At 43.4% G+C, this 24,977-nt stretch overlaps 1 protein-coding gene across 2 annotated transcripts; it reads left to right on the forward strand.

Moving 5' to 3' along the window:
• The first annotated feature begins 35 nt into the window (after nt 1-35).
• Nucleotides 36-22,892, forward strand: slc8a4a (solute carrier family 8 member 4a). 2 transcript variants are annotated; one of them, XM_084374198.1, is made up of 9 exons: nt 36-267; nt 1,313-1,388; nt 4,014-5,432; nt 5,595-6,112; nt 14,332-14,438; nt 15,254-15,372; nt 17,151-17,250; nt 18,241-18,513; nt 21,040-22,892. In XM_084374198.1, exons 3-9 carry the CDS (start codon nt 4,089-4,091, stop codon nt 21,417-21,419), a joined length of 2,841 nt encoding a protein of 946 aa, XP_084230324.1. In that variant the 5' UTR covers nt 36-267; nt 1,313-1,388; nt 4,014-4,088; the 3' UTR covers nt 21,420-22,892. The 2 variants fall into 2 exon arrangements, with proteins under 2 accessions (XP_084230324.1, XP_084230323.1); XM_084374197.1 differs by lacking the exon at nt 36-267 and adding an exon at nt 274-970.
• Nucleotides 22,893-24,977: the final 2,085 nt, after the last annotated feature.

The following is a 24,977-nucleotide window of genomic DNA, read 5'->3' on the forward strand; positions in this document are numbered from 1 at the left end:
ACAGACCTACAGGCATCTCGGATTTCCGAGTCTTAACACCTTTCTTCCTCCGGCTTGCAGCAGGTTATGTGTGCAGGTGGCTGATGACGATAATGAGCAAATTATGATCATTTAGGAGTGAAGCGGTCATTCATCCTGGACTCCTGATGCGCAGTCAGGAGGACCAGCCGTGCGTGTAGCGCTGTTTGTGAACGTCTCCTCCCCTGTTTCTGCAGTGTTACTGCTTTTCGCTCATCGTTTCTTGTGCCAATGCTGCCCACCGCCAGAGTAAGACAAGACTTCCATTTGCATAACACCACACTCCTCTTTTTCTCGTGTGCCACCATCCCTCTGCTTGATATCCATCTTGTCCTGATCCGTGTACTGTGTGCTTTGCGTCCTCTTCAATCCTTCACCATTCATTCACGCCTACTCTCATGTGCGGTCCTGTTTTGGTTCTTTGCGTTTTTCCAGCGCAGACAGAAAAAGACAGGGGAATGTTTTTTTCTCACTCTTTCAAGAGCAACACTCTTGAAATTGACAGTTTGGAAGAATTCCTGACTGATACGAGCGGGACGAGAGAGGAACAGAGTCAGTAATTTCATTTATTATTTTTACGCATCAACATTCGCACGTAGCCTGGAGAGGATAAAGCTGAAAACGCATTGTGGTTTTGTGGGGAGGGAGAAAGAGAGAAAAAAAAAAACCCCACTTAGCCTTGCGGAAGGTGTCGCCGCGGTGGGAGAAGAAGGGATCTGATAAGAGCAACTAATCCCACAGTGTTAAGTTTGCTGAGGTAGGGTACCTGTCAGGGAAAATAGCGGAGGAGCACCGTGGAAAGCTACGCGTCATTTCCAAGACAGCAGCGCAACAAGCCAACACCATTACACCAGCCCGCCGTGTGTATGGCACACACACACACGGGGTGTCTTCTTCTGTTGAACTGGTGCAGGGGAGCCACGCTGTGACCAGCTGAGATCCAGGGCTTTCTGTGAGTATCTGTAGGACTGCTGTGCGCACCAAATGGACCAGTCTATCCGTCCCTCATGCACAGCCGATGGGATAATCGGCTTTTTTCCCCCCTCTCTCTCTTCCTGCATCTGTACTGTCCAAAAAATCCAGCTGTCTCAGTTAACATTTTCAATTGTCTCCTGTGTGCAACAGTGGTGTTGTATCTGTGTTTCCACTCTTTTTTGCTGCTGCCCCACATCTCTGGATTTTAATGAGCTCCTTAAAACTCTCCACTGCTGAATCTGTTCTGCTGGTTTTCATGGTGATTATGAAACTCTCTTTGCGATTCGATTATTAAAAAAGATAACCTGTCTTTTCACAGAGCGATATGAAGGATAAGTTCATCTCCTGAGGCCACAACTTCCACACTGAGCTGACTCACTGACAACTGAACCCAGGTGAGTAATGCACTTTGTTGGAATATCAAAAATAGGAAACATGTACCAAAAGATAAAGTGTGTTCCTGCTTGAGCGTCTTGGTTTTCTTCCATTGTGGTCTGGAGCTCATAGCTGCATGCACACTAAAAGCATTTTTTTTTTCTTCCTGCTTTGATTTCTTCTTTTCAATTGTGTCTTTTGTCAAACACAAGGTCTCAAAGAAGTCATGTCATCAGTCAGCGTCTGTTTACACGTCGTCTCCGCCTCACTTTCCTTCTGTTTGTTATTTTTATGACTTTTCATTCCCAAGACGGCAGAAATGACATTTATGAGGAGCCTCATTACAAATTGAGCCTGCCATCATTTAAAAAAACAAAAAACCTCCATCTCTCATAAAACGGGTGCTGGCATCAAAGTGTGACTCATTATGTACAAGTGTTTATTTGCCAACCTGAGACCTCTGCTTACCAAACAGGGACGCGTTTGAGGATTAAATCACCATAATTTTATTTGGGTCAGGTTTTCTTTAAAGATTTTTGGATGAAGTTTGGAATTGTGAAAGGTTAAATGAAAAACTGAAATGTTAGAGGCATCCTGTTGGGCTCATCAACAAGGTTTTTTAATCAAGAAATTCATGTTGAAGATCAGCAGAGAATCGTAATTTTGCACTGGTAGAGTCCCAGCTGGAGGTTTGCGTCCTGTTAAATGTCTTTGATAAGACTCAAGATTGGTATATTGTCAAAGGAAGGTGAACGGTTGTTGCCTTTGTTTGTTGTGTTGGCTACAAAAAAAAAAAAAATCCTGTATTCCTCAGGGAAACAGGTACCCTTAAGTTCGGTGGCTTGTTGCCACCTGCTGATTTTAGTGAGGAATGTATGTAACAGCGTATGTGTGGCACCACTAGAACAGAAAATATGCAGTCAGCTCTCGTCTCTATAGTATTGACAAAAAACGTGTTTTATTCCTGTATTCCCACCAGTTGGAGAGCTCGCTTTTACCATAGAAACGTCACCCACTCAAAATTTGTGCAGGGTTGTGTGCCAGATGAAGGCAATATTGCATTATATTATATTATATCATATCATATTATATTATGTTATATTGTTACAGTGTGGTGGAATATTTAATCCTCTCTAAATTACATCAAGTACACACTTGTACTTGCTTTTAAAAGCTTCAAACCAGTGGCGGACCCAGGATATGTGAGGGGCAGGGATGAGAAAAGAAAAACAGGGCACCAGCCGTGTGCGGTGGAGCACCACTACGCAGCAAAGGGCACCAAAGAGGGCACTTTTGCAGCATTTTTTCGAAGACAAGGGCACATTAATTAGCTTGAGTGGTTGTTTTAAGAGAGAAAAAAAAGGCTAAATTATCTGATTCCAGCCCTTTGAATGTGTCCTGTTGTGTGCAAACGAGACATTTAAGGACATCGTCTTGAGTTTTCAACATTTTTCACCAACGATCTTTGAAACATCATTTGAAACCCGGGCTGAGGGTCACACGTGTTCTTCTATTGCTGTGATCCTCTCGCTCGCGGCAGGTGTCGCTGTCCATGGGGCTGACCTTGCCGATGTTTTTCAAAATCTGATCAGCAGACAGGTTGCATAAAGCTGGTGTTGTAGCACAAATTCAACCTGTCATTTATTTCTAAGCAAAAAGGCAACCAAAACATGACAGCTTAATTTCTTCATCTGCGCCGCGCTGCTTCACCATCAAATGTAGCCTTGATGGGAAAACGTGCACTCCTGTTAAGCAGGTCATGTCAATGGGAGCATGTGCTGTACATAAAGCATTGTCAAATCTCTTCTGCTGCAGGTAGGCAACCCAGTTTTGAGATGGAGATGGGTCTTAAAATTTTAATTAGGAAGCACCAGATTACACTCCTTGGCATTTTTTACCTCACTCTCTTTCTCCCTCTGTTCACACCAATGCAGATGTTAATCCTCTGGACAGCCTTGATGCTGTACTCTCGAAATTGTTCGCTCAAGCTGTTGATGGCCATGTTGCTGCCAAGAAAACCACTGTGAAATTATTTTAAGTTGTCCCCTGACGTAGTTTAAACAGCTTACGTAAGAGGAAAAAGTGTTTACTGCATTTTTTAGCATTAAACAATATATTAAAGAGTTGAGAGGCATGCTACACTTCCACGAGAGAGCAGGATTGTTTCTCCTTTGAGTAATCTTATAGTATTTATATCAGTAGGTCTGCGCTATCTAAGAACAACTGTTCTCCTTTTGTTATGCTCATTGTCAGGGAAGAGTATTTTTGGACTCCTATCTAACCTGACAGTACACGATGGTGGACTGAGTCACTTTTTCCCTCAATACTACAGGTGCAGAGGGTAACATTTCTACTGCCGCTTCACACAGAATGACCACATTATATGTGTGGGAGTGTGACAGGGTAGTTCAATGCCAATGACTCAACTATTAGTAGGTGCCAATATTTCTGGCTTTCCAAGCTCGGACCAAGCAAACTGTTGGATCCCACATCATTTGCATACAAAAGAGTATGACTGTGAGGACTTTTGTGATGTAAACCTTCACTTGTGGAGGTTATTTCAAGATCCTGAATAATGAACATCTGACGTAGTGAATGTGACGATCTCATCCTCCACACAAATGTGTTTTTCTTCTGTCTTTCAGAGGCTTGTGTAGACCTCCACATGTGATGTGGATTGAACTCCGGCATCAGAAGACTCCGAGCATCATCCCGCTGCCATGTTTCTGCCCAAGCGCATCTTGAATCTCACGCCATCTTTCACACCATATATGTTCATCTCCGTCCTGCTGGTTCTGCTCCCAGGAGTCACCCATTTCTCCCAGGGCAGCGCCAGCCATGACGATATTGACGGCACACCTGGCAACTGCTCCAGCGAAGATAACTGCTCTGATGGCGTGGTGCTGCCCATGTGGAACCCCCAGAACCCCGCGGTGGGTGACAAGGTGGCACGCGCCATTGTTTACTTCGCAGCCCTCATCTACATGTTCCTGGGCATGTCCATCATCGCAGACCGCTTCATGTCTTCTATCGAGGTCATCACCTCTCAGGAAAAGGAGATCACCATCAAGAAGCCCAACGGTGAGACGACGACGACGACTGTGCGCATCTGGAATGAGACGGTATCTAACCTGACCCTGATGGCCCTGGGCTCGTCCGCGCCAGAGATCCTGCTGTCCGTCATTGAAGTGGTTGGCCATAATTTTGAGGCTGGAGCTTTGGGTCCCAGCACCATTGTGGGCAGCGCTGCGTTCAACATGTTTATTATCATCGCGATCTGCGTCTACGTGGTGCCAGAGAATGAAGTCCGCAAGATAAAGCACCTGCGGGTGTTTTTTGTTACTGCCGCCTGGAGCATATTCGCCTACATCTGGCTGTATCTCATCCTGTCTGTGTTCTCCCCCGGAGAGGTGCATGTTTGGGAGGCCGTCCTCACTTTCTTCTTCTTCCCTCTCTGTGTGCTGCAAGCCTGGATTGCGGACCGCCGCCTGCTCTTCTACAAGTACGTCCATAAGCGTTACCGTGCTGACAAGACCCGAGGCATTATCATTGAGTCAGAGGGAGACGCCATGTTCACCAAAATGGACTTGGAGATGGACGGCCAGGGTGTGAACTCCCACACTCATCCCAAAGAGGCTTTGGATGGGATGCTGGAAGGAGTGGAGGAAGGTGGAGGGATGAGTGCAGAGCAAGATCAAGAAGAAGAAGCCAGACGGGAGATGGCTCGCACTCTGAAAGATTTAAAACAGAGGCACCCGGAGAAGGACATGGAGCAGCTGATTGAGATGGCCAACTACCAAGTGCTGGTCCAACAACAGAAGAGTCGAGCTTTCTATCGCATTCAAGCCACACGCATGATGATCGGAGCTGGGAACATCTTGAAGAAGCATGCAGCCGACCAGGCCAGAAAGGTTGTGAGCTGTCACGAAGCCAGTGGTCAAGAGGAGGATCCCAACACCATCTACCTGCAGTTTGAGCACTCTCACTACCAGTGCTTTGAGAACTGTGGCTCGCTGAAGCTGTCAGTGACCAGACATGGAGGAGAAAATGGCTGCACTGTGAAGGTAAGAAGAAGTAATAATAGAAATATGGCAAATGCTCAGGGTCAATTCAAAATCATCTTTTAACAGCTTGAGGTGTTGAGAATATTAATAATTCAGACTTTTATTTTTCACTCCATTCACTAAATATTTTATAAAGCCTCGTTCTTTGCTTGTGGCCCACAGGTAGATTACCGCACAGAGGACGCGACTGCCAATGCCGGATCAGACTACGAGTTTGCTGAGGGTACGTTGGTCTTCAAGCCTGGCGAGACAACAAAAGAGTTCACCGTTGGTGTCATTGATGACGACATTTTTGAGGAGGATGAGCACTTCTACGTTCGCCTAAGTAATCCACGCATTGTGCACCGAGCTGAGGTCTCAGTCTTGGAGCCAAGCTCCATCACCTCCAGCAACAGCACGGTAGGCCTCTCTCCCCATGTTCCTCCAAAGGCAGCCCTGGGGAGCGCTCACACCGCCACGGTTACCATCTACGATGACGACCACGCTGGCATTTTCACATTTGAGAGTAACTCCATGAGGGTGAGCGAGAGCATCGGCAACATGCAGGTGAAGGTTCACCGGACGTCCGGGGCGAGGGGGAAGGTGGCGGTGCCCTACCACACTGTTGAGAGCACCGCCAAGGCAGGGGAGGACTACGAGGAGGTGTCCGGCAAGCTGGAGTTCCAGAACGATGAGACCATGTGAGTGACACTTCTTCTTCGTCGATGTTGTGTCTTGTTGTTGCTTCTCATCACTTGATCAAACATCAAAGCCCACACGCTGTTATGTTAAATAGTCCTTCTAGATTACAGTAAGTTATCTATTCTGGTAAAGATAAAAGGACTATTTTCATGAGTCATAGATACGTTCACAGTGAGAAGTTTAGATCTGACGTGGGAGGATTAGAGGATATAATTGTGAGGCAGATAATGAAACATTGTGGCTGATGTAAAAGGAGAAGGAGAAGAAGAAGAAGCAGCTTTCTGTGAATGAATTAACATGAAGCCATTTGGGAATTCTTCGGAGGTTATACAGGAGTTCATTGTCATGCAGAGCAATGAGATCTCCAATACAGAAAACAAAGGATGTGCATGTTAGCGGGAGAGTAGAGGAAATAAAATAAGACAGGTGACTTGCATGGCAGCAAGGAGGGGATGAGGGCTGAGCAGCGACTGAAACAGGTGCATGTGATGAAGCCTGTGTGATAATTTTCAACAAAAGGATTCATGGATGCACCAGCAGAGAGGCAGATAAAAAAGAGCAGGGAAGAAGGGTACAGAGAGAGCGGCGAAAGTGTGATGTGTTTCCAGCTCTTCTCTCGAACGCTGTGTGGAAGGCTTGGTCGGATGACGAGTGCACTTGTAGTGGTTGTTTTATGATCGGATGAGCAAAGGACCTGGCAATTATCAACAGCAGTGTTTTTTTTTCTCCTCAGCTTAAAAAAGAAAATGCCCTCAACCGTATCAAGCGCATCACAAAATGATTTACAGCGAGCAAAGGACGAAACAAAAGGAATAAAATGTGTCAGATGAATCCGTCTGTGCGAGGAGGATTTCAGGGCTTGTGTGTAGGCGTATTGTGTAGGTCGGCTGAGTGGGAGGAAAGGCAGGTGAATACATGGTGTCAAAGAGAATGCAGATCTCCCTATTTGTCTTTTTGTGCAGTGCAGGTGCGATTTGAATATATTTGTCCATGTTTGTCAGCTCGGTTGAGCACATTTATCTGCACGTTTGCTTGCTTTTAGCACCTTCGTCTGTGTGTATCTTTAAGAGTGTTTCTGTGTATGTCTGTGTGTGCCTAACCCACTTTAAACCCACATCAAACAAAATGTTGCTCCAAAGGGAAACTGGAAAGAGCTTCTTGAGCATCCGAAGTAATTAAAGGGAGTGAAGAGGGGTTAAAGGAGTCCCAAAAGTTCTCAGCATAGCGCCGACAGCTACAGAAGCTGCAGTTAATGAGACGGTGGTGTACAGTATAACAATGTGAAATGAGAGGCTGGCAGCTTGTATCTGCATTCATACGGAGACTGGGCATTCGATAAAATCCTCACCTACTGAGCCAAGACTCTGCTCATCTGACCGTAACAATCTGAGAGGGACACGAGCATCTGCACACTGTATATTATCTGGAGTCATGCTTCCCTAGACAGTCGCCATGCAGGAGGAAAGGAAAGGACTGTGGAGATACAGCAGAGTGACACAGTTTGCCAGCAGAAAGCCGAAGAAAACCCAAACATAGCGGAAAATGCCAAAGCTGTCTTCAGCTGCTCCTGTGCTCCGAATAACAAGGACTAAACGGTGCAATATGTATGAGTTTTGGTTTGAAACATTAAAAAATTAACTAAAATTATTAACAGAATGTGAAAAAATTCTTTCCAATGACTAAAAGCCAGTTAGAGATTTAGGCCCAGTCCAAATACACCCCTTGCCCGTACCATTAAGCCCTACCCATCTCTTTTGCACGTTCGTTCCCAGGGTTAGGGTGTCCTGATTCTTGTGGGGGCTACATGGCCCTAAAACAGACAACTCTCTGTTGTTTCAAAACATCATGGTCTTTTTCTTTATGTCAAGCATACTAGGTATCACTTTAGGTATTTAATGTTACGTGACGCCCGAAATGTAACTGAAGTCAAGCAGCTGAGTTGCTGCACTTGGCGCCGCATGGCTTACTGTGCTAACTAGCTAACAGCAGTAACGACAGTTTGCAGCAGTAAGTGATTGGTTTAGCAACAATTTAACCTACAGTATGTGTCCGTCAGGAATATCTGTAAATCAGCAGAGCAGCCGCAGCACTTATACTGGTTACACAGTTACACAGGCTAACAGGGTACAGAGTGGGAATAAGGCACCATTTTCCCTTACTCACAGTCTACCTCAATATGAATCTGAAGCTGCAAAATAGTTACATAAGGTTGCTTTAAAGTCAAACGCAGGAGCACTCTGATCTTAAGTAGAGATTTGACGTGGATCTTGAGTCGCCAGGTCCAGTTGGGTCAAGTCACAGCAGCTTACTTATCTTTTTAGCCAGCTGAATTTTTAATCTAAGACACCTGCTGCCAGAAGGTCAGAGAGAAAGACATTTTCATTGTGGAAAATGGCAGCGTTCATCTCCATTTGCCTCTCAAAGCTATTTATCAAAGTTTGTGTCGAGCCACCGAGCCAAAGTTCTCCAACTGAAGAGAAGTCTTTCTAAAAGATGACATTTTGTTCGTGCTTTATGCTACTCAGATGCTCGAGTCAGACTGAATTTTTTATGAGCTTGTTTAATTTGGAGGGCTCAGTCGGTCCTGTTAAAGATGGAGTTGCAGCCCCATCAGTGTGTCTTTGAGTTGTCATCTGACAGCATTTCAGCTCTTGTAGGTACGTATCTATGCATGTATTCGTGTTTCTGAGCAGCTGAGCTTGCAAATGCTCTGTGTTAAATGTGTATCTCTGCTCCGTGGTGCTCAGCAGGCTGCCAAAGTTCATCCTTCAAACAGAGCTGGCTTTTCTTACCCGAGTGTTTCCCTGGGCGCTCAGGACAAAGAGCTGACACTCGGCAGAAGGCCTCCGGGCAGCCCTATGTGTGTGTGTTTTGTCATAGTGTCTCTTGCTTTGTGTGTCTTTGTGTCTGTGTGCATCTGCCTATCCCGGTCGATGTTTGAGAATGCAGAGGAGCCAAAGAGGAGGAAGGCAAGTTTGTAAGCTTTTGACATGGAGCCAGGAAGAACGGTTTAAATTCCAGGCGTGCAGTTAAATAATAATTTACCATCTCAGTTCTGCACTGCAGTAAATAGATTATGATGTACAGACACAGACCTCAGAGCCAAAATAAACTGGCTGACATAGAGAACCATTTTACATTTCAGTGTGCATGGATTAGAGGAAGATCTGCACAGACCCTTTGATGCTTCCTCTTGTATCTGTTTTTGTTTAGCGCCTCAAAATGTGTGGCACTACACACTAGTTGAGGATGAGGTGGATAACGGGGGCAGTTACATAAGCTCAGATAAAAGCGATGTGAGGAGATCACTTCGGAAAAGCGAAATCAATACCTTGATATTCTTTATTTCTCACACTTAATGTAGTCAGGATCAATAACACCCTGAACTTCCTGAGAAACATGGATGAAAGCGGAGCAGCAGAGCGAGGCTTGGGTTACGTTAACGGTTAAAAAAAACTCAGGGTAGAAGAAAAGGTTTGCTCCATTTGAGCGACACAGATATGCTCCCTGTTGTGAAACAACCAATCTCATATTTAACGCTCGCAGCAATTCATCACGTCTGATTGTAATTCTTGATATTATTAGGCTGTGCTTTTTAGCCAGCGGTGTGTCTCTAGGGATGGCATCGTCTGTCACTTGGTTGGTCCACCACTTTGGTCCAGACTGAAATAGCTCAGCAACTACTGGATATATTGCCATTTTGTACAGATAAGGATAGATGATGTTCTGACTTTCCCTCTAGCGCCACCAGCAGGTCAAAGGTTTGTATTTGTCCGGTGAAATAACTACAAGTCTCCGAGATTGGATTTTAATTTTACAACTGTCGCTCTGACGTGTGCCGGGTTTAAAAGGGTCTGCATCTCCACACCACATGTCCGTCACCTACAGTAGCTGTGTGCAGCCTCAGAAGCTTGAAACAGAGTTAGCCAGCTAGCTACACTGAGGAGCTTAAGCTAAGAAAACGTGAATAACAATGGCACGGTTGAGAGAAACACATTAACAGTGGCCTGTAGAGAAGAAACACAGCTGCCAGAAATGTAACCAAACTGTTGGGTTCGCCTAACTGGGCAGGTTTAATAATCAGAATCAGAATCAGATTATTAAGAAAATAATAAACAGGTAATATAGTATAAAGAAGGACAAAGGCTAAGTATTAGCATGTCATACTGGATTAATGGATCTTTCTTTCATTGACTTTTGTTTTAGACTTAGTAAAGTTATTGTTTTCAGGTATTTAAAGAAATATTTTCAGTCTTCAGTTGCAGTTTGGTTGAGTTTAGACAACAAAGGACTTGGTTAGGTTTAGGAGAAGATTATAGTTTAGGTGGGGCACTTGCAATGATCACAAAAAATAAAAAATCCTGTTTGAAGTTACAAGTGATGAGACAACACTGATTGACGCAGGACGTAAGGTGCTGTGAAATACCAAGTTTTGAGTCCCTAACTGACTCGCTAGCCTGGCTGGAGATGTGAGAGCTTCAGAGATAGGTTCAAACCCTGGCTCCTGTCTCGCCATTGCACATTCGGCCAATCACAGCGTGAAATGGAATTGAATGTGATTATCGCTTTGAGAAAATTACTGAAATGGACATTTCCATGTCAGGAAGGTGTGGGGTGACGCACAGTCTGAAGTAGCTGGTGGCTTCGGTCTCGTTGTGCTATTTATTGCATTTCTTCTCATCTCATTCTCACTCGTCTCCCCCAGTGCTCATTAGTTCAGATATCATTAAGCAGCCCTTCGCTGCGAGTTGCCACACAATATCTGCAAGTGCTCAAAGTAGTTATCAAAGATAAGATCATATATCATTATTAGTGTCAAAAACCTTTTGTCCTATATAAATAATAATAACTGAAGTAAACATTACAGACAATATAATATTCATATTTTATCTGCTGTTGTTATGAGAAACATATTTCTGGGTGGCACGTCGCTGCTGCTTTCTCTTCAATTCAGCTACCATACAGTCGGTCTGGTAGATTCAATATATATTGCTCAAGGACACTTCAGCAAGGCAAATACATGCTGACACACAGGTTTGAGCTATCGTTCTTTATCTGAAAGCCAGTGCCCCCTTCGGTTGAGGGCATCTGACATACTGTCAAGCACGTATGCATTCACTCATTCTCCCAGCTGGCTTCGTTTTTGTCAGGCTCTTGGGAGGGCTGGAGTCTATCCCAGCATGCGGAGCGTAGAAAGCAGAGATACTCTCCCAGGGTAAACATTGAGGCATAAAATCACTCACACTCGTACCTGTAGGCAGTGTGGAGTCTCCATTTCTCATGACTTACTGGACTGTCTTCTGACCGTGGGAGGAAACTGGAGCATCCTTAACAAACCAACGCAGAATGTGGAGGAGAGGGAAACTCCAAATAAAAAGGGTCACAGCTGCCTGGTCCTTTTTTCTAGAGGTGAGAGTCTCACCACCACCCCCTGATTTCCCCTGTACTTAGCTTTTATTTAACAGGTTAATCCGAGTTAATGAAACATACACTTTCTCTGCAGTCATCAGGCAGTGAGAAACTGTGAGAAAGGAGAAATCCAAGAGAAAAAAACGCACTAATGCCTTCTCTGTTTTTATTTTAACTCAAAAGAGCCAGCCAGACTTTTCTTCAGTGTATTCCACACATGCAGCAGAGATTAGGATTGTTTCAGGTGGAGCAGTGATCGATCTTCACAGCTCAGATAATATAGTCCACACCTTCACATTCGTGTGTGACAGATACAATATCATGGTGTGTCACCTGCTGCAGCTTCTCAGAAACTATCCCAGGAACAGAGCCGGCGGGCAGGCGGCCATGGCTGTACACAGTGAGATGTGATATGCAGTAAGCGAGGACTTTGCTGCCTTGATAGAATCTTGTAATGAGAGTTTACATTGACCTGCAGAGATACGGGGCTTAGGGAGCAGAACCGGGTGGTGCTACTTCACCAGATAACCCGATCCTTACAAAAAGGCCATTTTAAACTCACATGCAGGGGAGCCTCTTGGACAACAAATACAAGCAACGCATGAAATTATCACCATTTGTAGAGGATAGCAAGACAGAGAGGCCACCGAGTTGTCGTTTTACACAGGGTTTAAGAAATAGTTTGGACAGGAAGTCCCCATAATACCACAACTCTTCGTTTTCACATTTCTGTTTGTGTAATAAAAAACACAAAAGATGTAGGATGCCTTCTTAAATCCTGTCTGACGCTCTAATGAACGGGTCGACTTTCAAAAGATAGATGAAAGATAAAAGGATAACATACTAATGGGAGCAGGTCTAAGGTACAAGAGCTTATCAACATAGAAGCTCTGGCTACTAGTTAGCACTTAGCTAACGTTACTCACTCTTGTCTGCTCATGTGTGTCGAAATATTTCCATTTGGCCACAGTCCTCAGTTGTTAAATTGTTTTTGTAGCAGGTCGTGTTAAAGCCTCAGACGTTATTTTAAAATCTGGACACAGCGTTGGAGGTGGAGCCGCATTCATTCCTATGAGAGCTGCTCAAACGGCTTGAATAAAATTACCCGGATCTTGCGTGTTGTGGCGCCCAAAGAGCGTGCCCTCCCTCCTCCCTCTACATCACTACATTTCTTCTTCCTTTTTCTCTCTTTGCCTCCGTCACCGGGAGCGCCGGACTTGGTAGCTTTCCCTGTTCCGCCTTTGCCGGCGAACAGCAGGATCCTGCGTTCACAAGTAAATGAGTAGGAGGAGGAGGGACACGGGTTACTGACCAAATATCCTAAATTAAAATAAATACTCGATGGAGTTTGTTGTTGACTCACACAGCATTTTATTTTGTACTTATCAAATTTTTCAATTTCCAAGGCAGTTGCTCATTAGTAGTGATTCAACCAGGTTACTTGTTATTCATAAAACTAATCCCACTTCAGTCATTTTCCGATCCTCTTTGGAATCTGTACTCAGTTTTGATTTATTCACTTTGTGTGTTATTATCATTCACCTTTTGTCTGGAATGAGTGCAAATGAGCATCAGACTCAGAGGTTGAGGTTTAAATTGCCACCTAATCAGCCTGATTCAGTATCTAGTCGACTCCCCTGCTGCCCCTTTGACAGCATTTCATTTCTGGCTTGTATTTCAAGTGAGAGGTCTCTGAAATGTAAATGTTTGTATGCAGCTACATCCATCCTGATACACCAAAGCAGGACATTCAGTATCTGCCCAAAGTGTGATGTAATATCAAAGTGGCTGCTGCGTGAATACGGTCCATAGCAACTGAACCATCACACTTTATTTTAAGGCTTTAAAGGAAACTTACCGTGTTCCCGCACATATCACACTTGAAATACCATCTAGTCTAAAAGATAAACTATTTTGTTTCCATTGTAAAGGACTCTAGGCTATACTGCGATTCCCTTTGCTCCCACTGGCATGACTCTCCCTGACATTAGACAGCCGATGACGTGCCATTCATGTTTAAAATAAACTTCTTCTCTTCTGCGAGCAAAAGCTCTGCCTGCATGTTGTTGAATCCTGAGTGTATAAGTGTAGACAGAAATAGACAGCCACCCACATATCATTAGGGAGATGGAGAGAGAGGCAGAGAAAGACTCACTGTGACAGTGTAGGAGAATGAAGCGGGCTGAGGCAAATATGTCGGTCACAGTTTGACACCGCATCCTCACGTGTTTAGTGACGGCACAGACTTTATGTCTAAATAAGCCTCGAGAGTCTCCCTTTAGCCTGCATGCATTCACATATAGGAGGCGCTTTAATTTCCACGGAGGACAAGATATTGTTCAATTTCCCATGAGTTATAACTTGAAGTGTGTGGGAGGGGTGTGGGCTACTTCACTACATCTCTTGTGCTCTAATGGAATTAATGGTGTAGAAGGAGTCCGCCCTCTTGTGGGGTACTGGGAAATATATATATAATTATTATTTTTTTGTTATTATTCTGTACTACATTTGTAAATTTGTTAAAAAATCTCGAGCTTCCATCTCCTTATCTAACAGCCCTGATTCATTGTGTAGGCAGTCTACCTCTTGGCTGTGCCGTTTTTATTCGAAAGCACACAAAAGCACAGAAACTGCTCTCACCGGTCGCCTGGGATCTGTTTTGTGATTTAATTTAGGTAACAAACGCATACAGCAGGTTTACTCACAGTGAAAGGCTACTGATGGTTCCTACATAGTGCTGACATGAGTTGATTCATCCATCTCTGTTTGGCCCCGTCCTCTCCGTGTTCCTTCACCCTTCTGCTTTCAGGAAGCTGCTGAATGTGAAGATCATCGATGACGAGGAGTACGAGAAGAACAAGTGTTTCTTGATCGTGTTGGAGGAGCCCATCCTGCTGGAGGTGGGACAGAGACACGGTGAGCTGAGGACACGGCAGAGTGATTTTTCCTCATTATTTTCCGGCTCAAAATACATATTGCATCGCTTCCGCTCTCCTTAATATTTTATTTAAATTCTTGGGCAAAAGCAGTTTGTATCCATTGAAACAAATTACTCCGGGGCAACACTACGGTATTAGATCTGATGCTTTGAGTCCCTTCGGTGTATCTCATGGCCGGGTTTTAGGATGCCCTTTTAAATAGCTTGTGATAAAATAATTAAATCAAGATCGGAGCTAAAAGGGAAAGGGCCTAATTGAGCTAATTTATAATTTTTGCATTAATCTGCTTTCTTCACACAGTTGCACATTAATCATGTTTTCTAAAAGTACTATAATGACTTTGACAACATTACAAAAGGAAAGTAAAACATAACTGATTTCAGAATTGAAATTAAATGTTATTTATCATTACCACTATTATTTTTTGTCTCCCTCCCTACGTGTAAAGCATCCTTGACCTATATAAATGCAAGCTATTATTATTATTTATATCAGTATTTATATGAAGGGCGCCTTGAGCATTTTGTAATCAGATTCTGATCACTGATTTTATAACAAGCATGGCTATATCTGCCTGAAGATCTCCAAATAATTAAGTCACAGCGACACGATAATCAAACTTGATTAGGTCATAAGGCACTTTTTGGATGCATACATACACAAAGCTTGTTAGAAATGATCAAAAACTAAAGTACAATTTAGAAAAATGGGTTGCCAGTTTTTGTAAAACTACCTGAAATGAATCTGACAATCTTGGAAAATGAATCCTAATGTCACTCATTTGTCACGCAGGAGACACCAATGACAACAAGACAAAGATGGAACCGGAGGACGTGTCAAAGATGGGCTGCCCCTGTCTGGGCGAGCACACCAAGCTGGAGGTGGTCATTGAGGAGTCTTATGAATTCAAGGTAAACTATATAACACGCAGTACGGGAGCAAACATCATGACATCGTGAATTATTTTCAATTACTTATCTCCAGTGAAGACATGCGTTGGGCCACCAGTTCCAAATCTTGACTAAAAAGAAAATTATTATATCACCTGACTCTGATTTAAAAGTGTAACTACTACACATTGTAATAAAACACACAGGGAACTATTAACTATTTAATCATTTAGAGGCATGTAAAGGTCTACTTATTTTATATCATGTAGGGCAGCCTATGTGGTACAAGGTGTATATGTATGGTTCAGCCAGTGGAGCTCTTTATTATATTTTATCTCCCATGGGGCATCCACTGTCGAACTTTGCTATTTTAGACCAATATAAGTTATATCACAATATTTTGGGTATGACTGTTAGAGATGAATATTTAAGTTAACAAGGAATGGGTAATAAATTATTAGTGCTGTGCTTGTCAGGAATGGCTCTGCCAGTGGAGTCATTCACTCATAGTAGCGTCAAGCTTGAATAGTCAAATAAGTTGACAAAATCGTCTCATTTAACCGCACTGCAGCCTTTGAAGGAATACTAGATTTTGCATTTCACGTCCGTGAAGTCAAAGGTTTTGGTTTTGGAGGCCTTGTGAGAGACAGATCGAAACAGAAATGCTCAAAATCGATGCAGCAGAGGCCGAGAGATCCTGACTTGAAACCCCGCCCCGCCCAAAAGAAATGTTGGATCCATGCTCCCCATAACGCAACTCAAAGATGTCTATCAGCACACGCTCCCTGCCTCTTAAATATCCATGTATTTTAAAGGCTACAGCCCCTTTAACCCCCACTTTTGCTGGTCTCCGAATGCAGGCTGAGATAACCCTGATAACATCGCTGCAACAAGACTCCTGTCAGAGCCACATTAGACATTTTCCAATTTTGTGTGGTAATCTTCTTTCAAACTGAAATGTTGGTCGTGTGCCCCTTTAAGACCAATTCTAAGCTGTAATATGATATTGCACTGATACTCGGGGATCCAGTTTCATGTGCTGATACTTGCAGCTCTACTTTCTGCACTGGTGTAAGGCAGCTTTATGCTGGCTCTGTGCCTTTTTATCCTGAGGGATATTGGGGTTTTGTGCTCCCCTGCATCTGTTTTGGTGACTCATTGTGCACCATTGTGGGAGGAGGAACACATTTAATTGTACCTTAAAGTATCATTATGTAAGAATATATTCTTTGTGCGGTTTGGTGGCCCTACCTGTCTGGATTGCGTACTTGTACAACAGCATGAAGGCCAGGTTGGCATCTCTCTTGCAGCCTTTTATTTTACGAAGCTCTTGCCAACAACTAAAAGGCCAGTCTGAGATTTACCCTCGTCTCTTCCCTTTTGCTCGGCCACTTTTTCGCTTCTTAGCTTCCACCATCAACATCTGGTCCGGGCAGTCAGACAGCTGCATGGCTAATAAGCTAACAGCACCCACAGTTGGCATCAGTTAGCGGTTGGAGCAGCAAGTCGAGCGTCTGTCCATCGGGAAAGCCCGTAAATTGCAGAGAGTTGAGGTGGAGCAGCTGAAGGACATTGAACAGAAAACCAGAAAACATTTTCTCCATAAAATATTATCTGATTTCAAAGACTAAGTTGGGCGATGTGTGACTTAGTGCCATAACATCTTGCAGGAAATTGCGCCCAAGTTACATGGCACAAGTGAGTGTAGCATTAAAATGATTTTGTAGCTGTTATTTAAAAAGGTAAAATAAGTGTGACACCAGCTCGTCAGTTTCCTTTTGCTGTCTGTGTCTCTGCAGAGCACGGTGGACAAGCTGATCAAGAAGACGAACCTGGCTCTGGTGGTGGGGAGCAGCAGCTGGAGAGAGCAGTTTGTTAGCGCCGTCACTGTCAGTGCAGGTGAGTCGCGGCATCCTGAAATGTCTCATCAGTTCATCCCTCTGTGACCGGACCTGTGGAAGATTGAGCCTGCAGCCGGATCTGGCCCACCAGCTGTGTCCCACCAGCTCAGCTGTCGAGCTGTTTTCTTTGTTTTTTTTTAGATACTTTTTAATAAAATCCCAAATGCCTTCGTTTGACATTGACTGAATTTTTTAAAAGCCTAATTTAACCAATAATGAATGAAAGAGCTTACACAGCCTGTTATGAAATATTTTGGCAATTCTGCACTCGTTTTGCTGCAGCCTTTTAATCCAGTTTCATAAAAAGTGCATGATGTGGTGAATCCCTCATGTGGCTCGCCAGGAAAACGAAACAAGCCAGCTCTGCCTGGTCAATTAATGGGCTCTGAAGAATTTAGGTAGATGTACGCGGTATGGTGAACCCTTTTTATTTTGCCCTTTCGAAAGCCATTCACTTAGCTTTGTGAACCTTTTAGATGTGCACTAGAGCACAAAGCATGTTGGCTAAAAGCTGCCTTAGACACCAGAGATGTGTCGTTTTGCGAATACGCTCATTTCTCTCATTTTCTCTCTCTGTGGTTGAGTTCGCCCAGATTTTCATGCAGAGAGCGTCCTATATATAAATAGGAAGTATGCTTCCGGCCTGTATGTATGTCTCATATAGTGAGTCATAGCTATATTTACAGATTTAATGTAATGATTTGAAAAGGTTAGCTCCCACACACTCATCAAGTGGCGTAAATGCGGTCGCCTTGGCTGGATTCTGCCGTCTGAGATGTTATCTAAGTTGGTTAAAAAGTATGTTTTGTTTGTGCACCTTTTTCCTGATTATGTGTCATTCAAACAAGCGTTTCTGAACTGAGAGGATACTTGGCATCTAATTCCCCCCAAACAAGGGTCTCATCCGGCTTTCTTTCTTTCTTCAGGATATGGTCTGAGAGAGTCAGTACGTTTGCAGGCCTTCATTCATCTATTCTGTCTGTTCCAGGTGACGACGACGAGGAAGAGAGCGGAGAAGAGCGCCTGCCGTCCTGCTTCGATTACATCATGCACTTCCTGACAGTTTTCTGGAAAGTCCTCTTCGCTTTTGTCCCACCCACTGAGTACTGGAACGGCTGGGCCTGCTTCTTCGTGTCCATCTCCCTTATCGGCGTGCTGACAGCTGTGACCGGGGACCTGGCCTCTCACTTCGGCTGCACCATCGGCCTCAAAGACTCCGTCACCGCTGTGGTGTTCGTGGCCCTCGGCACCTCTGTTCCAGGTGGGCGTCCGTGGTGTCTGTCGGCTCTTAACAGCGGACAAGCCCTAAGTTTCCTCTGGGGTTTGCTTGTGCGGTAGACGCAGCTGCTTGGGGAGACTTGTGTAACCTCTGCCTCAACCTGTGCTGTCAGTGAATCTCCCCAGAGCTTCTGCCCTGAGCATTAACACGCTGTAAACTAAAGAGAGCACTGTCTCAATTGTTTGTTTCTCTGTGCTGCCTAATTGTATTCCCACTTGACTGTGGGCTGAACAATGCCACAGAGATACACAAATGAGAGTGTGAAAATGAGTTCTTCACAGTTTATAGCCCAGTAAGCCCCACTCTCACTCTCCTTTAAGTTTGCGGATTTGTTGTGCTGGAAATTGCCTCACATGAATAATTTGGAGGTTAATCATCAGGAGTATCCACAGGTATCAGAGGACCTAAGTTCATTTTGGTGGGCAGAGAGCAAAATGAACCTTTTTCTACATTTGTTGTGATGTAGTTTCATCTACTAATGTGTGCTTTAGAAAGTGTTAGGACTTGCTTTGCAGAATATGTTGATAGAAAAATGTTGTTCCTTAGTTTAATGCGTTGCTCAAAGACATGGACGTCAGCCATGTTGAACATGCGGCGGCGCTCTTTCCAGAGTGCTGTACTGTGCTTCATTATCAGATCCATTCAACCGACTTGTCGGGAAAATTCCCAAATCAATTAAATTTCGTGCCACGTTTTCACTGCTACTTTGTACCCAAACAGACTGACACATATCCTGTACACACATACACGCGGGCGAACTGCTAACTTCAAGTAATCGTTAAAGTGCCGATGCGAGGCAGCTGTGGTAAGGTTGATCACGCACTGTCACCACAAAAAGCCTTGAGCACAGAGAGTATGAAGGGAAACATGACAGGAAAGAAGAAAGTGAGATGACAAATGAGACAAAAGAAAAGGGAGAGGAAGAAAGGGATAAACAAAAAACAATGAAGGGTATCAGGGGAGGAGCTCTAGCTGTAAGCTTTTATGTTTTTATTATTATCTCTAAATCTTTTAACTGTTACTGCAGCGCTACCATTACATTGGGCTTCTGAAAACGACATTAAGTTATTACATTTATTCAATAAAGCACAGCAAAAGCACCCCAGCTAACGTGTTGCCATGACTGACAGCATGCTGCTCGACCCACCAAACAACAAACCAAACAACCCTCTTCAGCTGCCTTAGCTTAGCAAGAAACAAAGCACATATTTTAGTCTAAAACATCACCACAGTTTCATTAAATTTTTTGTCTAACTCTACACCAGAAAGCAAATAAGCGTATTTCTCTTTATGTCAGACACATTGACTGTTAAAAAATAGCAGAGGGAGCCAGGGTGATGTCACCCATATGTTTCTGGAGAGCCGTATGTAAATCTCAATGTGGGTGGCTCCAGCCGTTGCCATCTTGGCGGCGCCTGACTCCAGCTAATCCAAAAGTGGGCCAAGAGATGAAGCGTGGGTGGAGCTGAGGTGAGCCGAATGAAGCCTGGTTACTGAAACACGTCCACCTAGCTGGAAGCCACCGAGCTAGCACGCTAGCTTTGTTCACACAGAAAGAGATGCTAATTTCACCTAGCGCCATTTGTTAGCTTCAGTGAGTGCTCACTTTAGTCAGAGGCTGACGTGAACACAGAACAGAACAACCAGCTGCTGTTGCTTGATTACAGCTAACATGAATAGGATTTGACAGCTAAATTGCAGACTGCAACCAACTAAATACCCCCACGCCTCACCATGGTGGTTGCTAATAACATGAAAAGGCCCTCTCTAAAGCCAGTGATCGTTTGTCCATTCTGGGCTACTGTAGAAACATGGCCGTGCAACCCTCTGTAGATATAAAGGGCTCATTCTAAGGTAACAAAAACAACGATTGTTCATTTCAGTTGAATATGAACTCATGAAAACATCATTTTGATTCGTTATTAACCATTATTCTGATTATTATATTCCCAAACGATCCCACTTTTCAATTCTGTACACTGGACCTAACTAAGTTGCCAACATTAAAGGAATTATTACCAAATAGAAAAGACACCAGCCAAAGGAAAATTTCACAACCTGGAAATCTAAAACATGTTCTTATAGATGGTCTGATATATGAAGCCAATGATTTACTTTGGATCAGGCCAGGAACCTTTGTTGCACATGATTTTAGAAAAAAACAGCATAGCTATTTAATGAAGGCATAAACACAAAGAATAATAAAACTGAATAACATTTTTAAAATAAAGTCATTTTTAATACTTACAAACCTGGTGCCTTGTTGTAAATTTATACCAGGATATTTTATAACCAAAAACTTTATATTACGCTCCATTTCTCTTTGGTTATTGTTACTTGTCTGATACTCTTTGTGCTCCAGAGTGACATTTGAAAGATGTTTTATTTCATGTTGTATGTAGTTAAATACTTTCATGTTCATATTGTGTTTGTTCTATAGACCCTGGTAGCTGCGTTGTTTACTATTTCTTACTTTACGCTTCATTCATTTCTCTCTTTCTTTCACAGACACATTTGCGAGTAAAGTGGCTGCCATCCAGGATCAATACGCCGACGCCTCCATCGGCAACGTGACGGGCAGCAATGCAGTGAATGTCTTCCTGGGCATCGGCGTGGCGTGGACCATCGCGTCCGTTTACTGGCACACCAAAGGCCAGGTGTTCAAGGTGGACCCAGGCTCCCTGGCCTTCTCCGTCACCGTCTTCACCATCATGGCGCTGGTGTGCGTGCTGGTGCTGCTCTACCGCCGGCGTCCCAGCGTGTCGGGCGGAGAGCTCGGGGGCCCACGGACACCCAAGCTCATCACCTTCTTTATGTTCCTCTGCCTCTGGTTCGTCTACATCCTGTTGTCCTCGCTGGAGGCGTACTGCCAAATGCCTAGCTTCTGAGACTGAGGGAAACACACAGACACGGCTCCTCTCCTTGTTTTTACAGTCTACCGAATGTGTTTTCTCTCTGTTTTTGTCTATTTTCACAAAGGTTTATAACTATTTGTATCATTAGTTATTATTGATACCGCACAATATCTGATCGACTTTAAACTTCAGACTCTGGAACTTTGCTACCACCCCACTATGCTGTGAAGTATAGCTTTAGCCACTGAAATTGAACCTCTCCTCAACTTTTCTTCCTTTTTTTTTTTGACATTATGTTCCACGGGACATTTATCTAATCATTGCTATCAGCATCCATACTTCTGTCACTTGACACGTAAAACTTCTGGCATCATGTCCTCTCTCTGTGTGGGCAATTATTTGAGTTATTCAGTGTTAAGGAAGCACAAGATTAAAGATGGTGCATGGGACGACATTATACTTGACATTTGCATTGAATGGAAAGGCTGAAGTGACGTACAAAACATATACGTGTGTTGATATTTATTACTCAATCTATACATTAATTATTCATTGTGTATCATGTAAAAGATGAACATCGTGCGTGGGAGTTTTGTGAAAGAGTAGGTGTGTTTAATTTTTGCACGTTATCAGATTAAGAGTTTCTTGGTAATCTTTTTTAAAGTACTGTATGTAATATTTTGACATGGCTGTTGACGTGTTGACGTGTTCCTGTACATGTGAATCACAGCTGTAACATAATCTTTTCACTGCCTGGTCCCCTTTCCCACGACGCTTTCTCAGTCAGTATCATGTTCGACATAGCCAGGGTTAAAAATGCCTTCTTTTTTTTTTTTTTTTTTACATAATGGAGCAGAGTGCCCATTTTAAAAATTGTACTATGATGTATTAACTCTTTAAGCACATTTATGATTTGTGTGTGTGTGTGTGTGTGTGTGTGTGTGTGTGTGTGTGTGTGTGTGTGTGGTGAGCGTGTGCGTGCGTGTGATACTCTGCCCTTCAGCACAAATTGGCGAAAGGCACGGCACTTTCTTGTCATCGACTCCACAAGTGTCACGGGGTGTTCATGACAACAACAACAAAAAAAAGTGCAGTCCGAGCGCGGATACAATAACACCAGTTTTCTAATCTGTCATGCTGACACTCTGACATTTTTTCAACTTCACTTTTAGAAAAAGCACAGCAGAGAGCCAAGGGCCACTTTACCGACGACTGACTGTAGGAAGGGTTATTAGGTCCCAATCATAGCACAACCACCGGCGAACAGGTCCATCATTTTGGATGTGCTAAAAGAGAAGACATGTACAGTATTTCCTGAGTGTCTCCTTGTGTCGCACAGCAGTTGATATGAAGTTTGTTTTTATTTAATCTAGAATCTGTAGAGCCATATTTATTGTAACAGTATTACAGTAGAGGTATTTATATGATCAATTTTAGTTTTATTGATATGCACGTTTAATGTATAAAAAGTGGAAATAAATGTTGCTGATTTATGATGCCGAAAGACGCCTTGTTGTGTTAATTCTGTTCATGTTACCTTATATTGATTCATCATTAAAATAAGGTATTACAAAACTGCTGGATGGTTGCCTGGAAAAGAGAACAAACACCTGAACACGGATATAAAACTGACAAAACAGGATTTTGTTTTAAATATAATGCAAACCAAACTACAGCATTTGAACACTCAGTGGTGGGAGAAGCACTCAGTTCTCAGTCCTCAGACTAGTACCAGTGCACCGATGTAAACAATACTCCACTACAAGTTAAAGGATAATTTCACCCAAAAAATTAAAATCCAGTCGTTATCTACTCACCCTCATGCTGATGGAAAGTCAGGCGAAATTTCATCGCACACAAAACATTTCTGGAGCTTCACAGTAAAGTTAGGCTCAATTTCAAAATCCCTCTGGACTTACTGCAGTGAATTCAGATCACCTGTGTGCAGGGTGGGGAGGCTGACTCCTAATTAATGTGAGTGGAAGCAGCTTGGGGCATTCCCCTCCCAGCCAATCAGGGTGTGACGACGCCTTTTTGTGAAGGCTGAAGAGAGGTGGGGAATGGCACCCAGGTTGGACTCACTCTCATTCTGAATCTGCAGACCTCATCCTGATTGCTTGCCAGCCAGAAACTCTGGTCTGTTTAAGCCCCTATTTGCTGCCTCATTTCATTCTAGATGAGGGAAATTCTGTTTATTCTTCAGCCCAGTTGAGTGACTGCAAAGCTCACCAGTCAACTAGGCTACCTGCATCAGGGCTGTCCTCATCTGTGCAAGTGTTACTTGCCTGACAAAAAGCTGGATGGCTGCAGGCTTTCTTTTGTTTGTTTATCTTTGGTTTATCTTACTGAACAACTTGAAACCCAAGCCCCCATACAGCTTCAGTTATTTTAACATTTATTTTTATTTCCACACGTTATTAACACCCTTTTTAAAGATGAAATCTTCACTGTGGCTTCTAAGCTGACTGCACATAAGAGGTGTAAATAATGTCTTCTCATATTAAAATAGGATCTTGGGGCTGAGGTCAGACAAGTTTTTTTTTTTATTTACGCTTTATAATAAGTCCCCATCTACTTCAGTTGTTTAGGAGAATGCTGCAATCCTGTTTTGCTGTGAAGCTCCAGAAATGATTTGTGGACTTCACCTTACCTTCAATCAGCATTAGAACTGATATAGTTGAAAGAAAGCTGGTTTTGAACCGTCTCATGTCCCAGATGTGAGCAAAACACCCCAACAGGGGGAACAGAGTTGGACACAATACCGGTGCTCTCCATCAAGTGAATGCCCATCGGTTCACTCTTGTTTTACCATGGTTTCCATCAACCTTCCCACTTCACCGTCTTTCCCTCTTACATCAGCGCAGTTTTTCGCTTTTGTGGTGTAGAGTTTCCACATTTATTCCAGTTGTTCCACTGTTACCTGAGGATAGTGACCGGCGAAAACAACTTAAATGGGTGATGGCAGATGTGCTTCCATTGTGCCATAATGATGCCTTCATTTTCCAGCCCGGTGGCAGACCGTATGGCAAAGTAAAAGCTAAGTTTTCAGGGAATGAATCCACACACAGATGGTGTCGTTTGACTTCAGCCCGCACACTGTGCAACCAGTATTTTCTTCAGAATGAAAAGTTGAAGCAAAAAAGTTGACTGCTGCAAAAGAAAACGTGCTCATCTAATGTCTGACAGGTGTGGGCTGATGGGATATCTGAAGCTATTTGATCACCTGACAAGCCGTTCTGACAGAGTGCAGCTTAATTCTGCGGAAAAATGGCAACCGTCAGTGATGTATTATGTATTAGTTTATATTAATATTTTATACAGTTCAGTGGTTTATTCCAGTGCCCTCTACGAAGGGTCAAACGATAAGTCAGTAAGTTGCGAGATAATTAATGAGGGTTGGAAAGTAAAAAACACAAGACTTTGCTGCACAAATTTATTATTCACTTTATGGACTTTTATCATTTTTTCCGCATTATATTGAATAATGAGGTTACTATCATCAAAGAGCACAGTTAAGGGAAGATGGAGCACCACTAATGAGGTGTGTCTGTGATGAAAAGGACCTCTGAGCTGTAGTGAGGTGCTTTAGGT

The sequence above is a fragment of the Pagrus pagrus genome (assembly GCF_965226575.1).
Source record: "Pagrus pagrus genome assembly, chromosome: 14".
NCBI lineage: Eukaryota > Metazoa > Chordata > Actinopteri > Spariformes > Sparidae > Pagrus > Pagrus pagrus.

Bases quoted from the DNA above. Each gene is read 5' to 3' on its own strand.
- slc8a4a (XM_084374198.1), top strand. From the start codon at position 4,089: ATGTTTCTGCCCAAGCGCATCTTGAATCTCACGCCATCTTTCACACCA. The intron at 5,433-5,594 runs GTAAGAAGAAGT...TGTGGCCCACAG, and splicing joins AAAATGGCTGCACTGTGAAG to GTAGATTACCGCACAGAGGA. The intron at 6,113-14,331 runs GTGAGTGACACT...TTCTGCTTTCAG, and splicing joins TTCCAGAACGATGAGACCAT to GAAGCTGCTGAATGTGAAGA.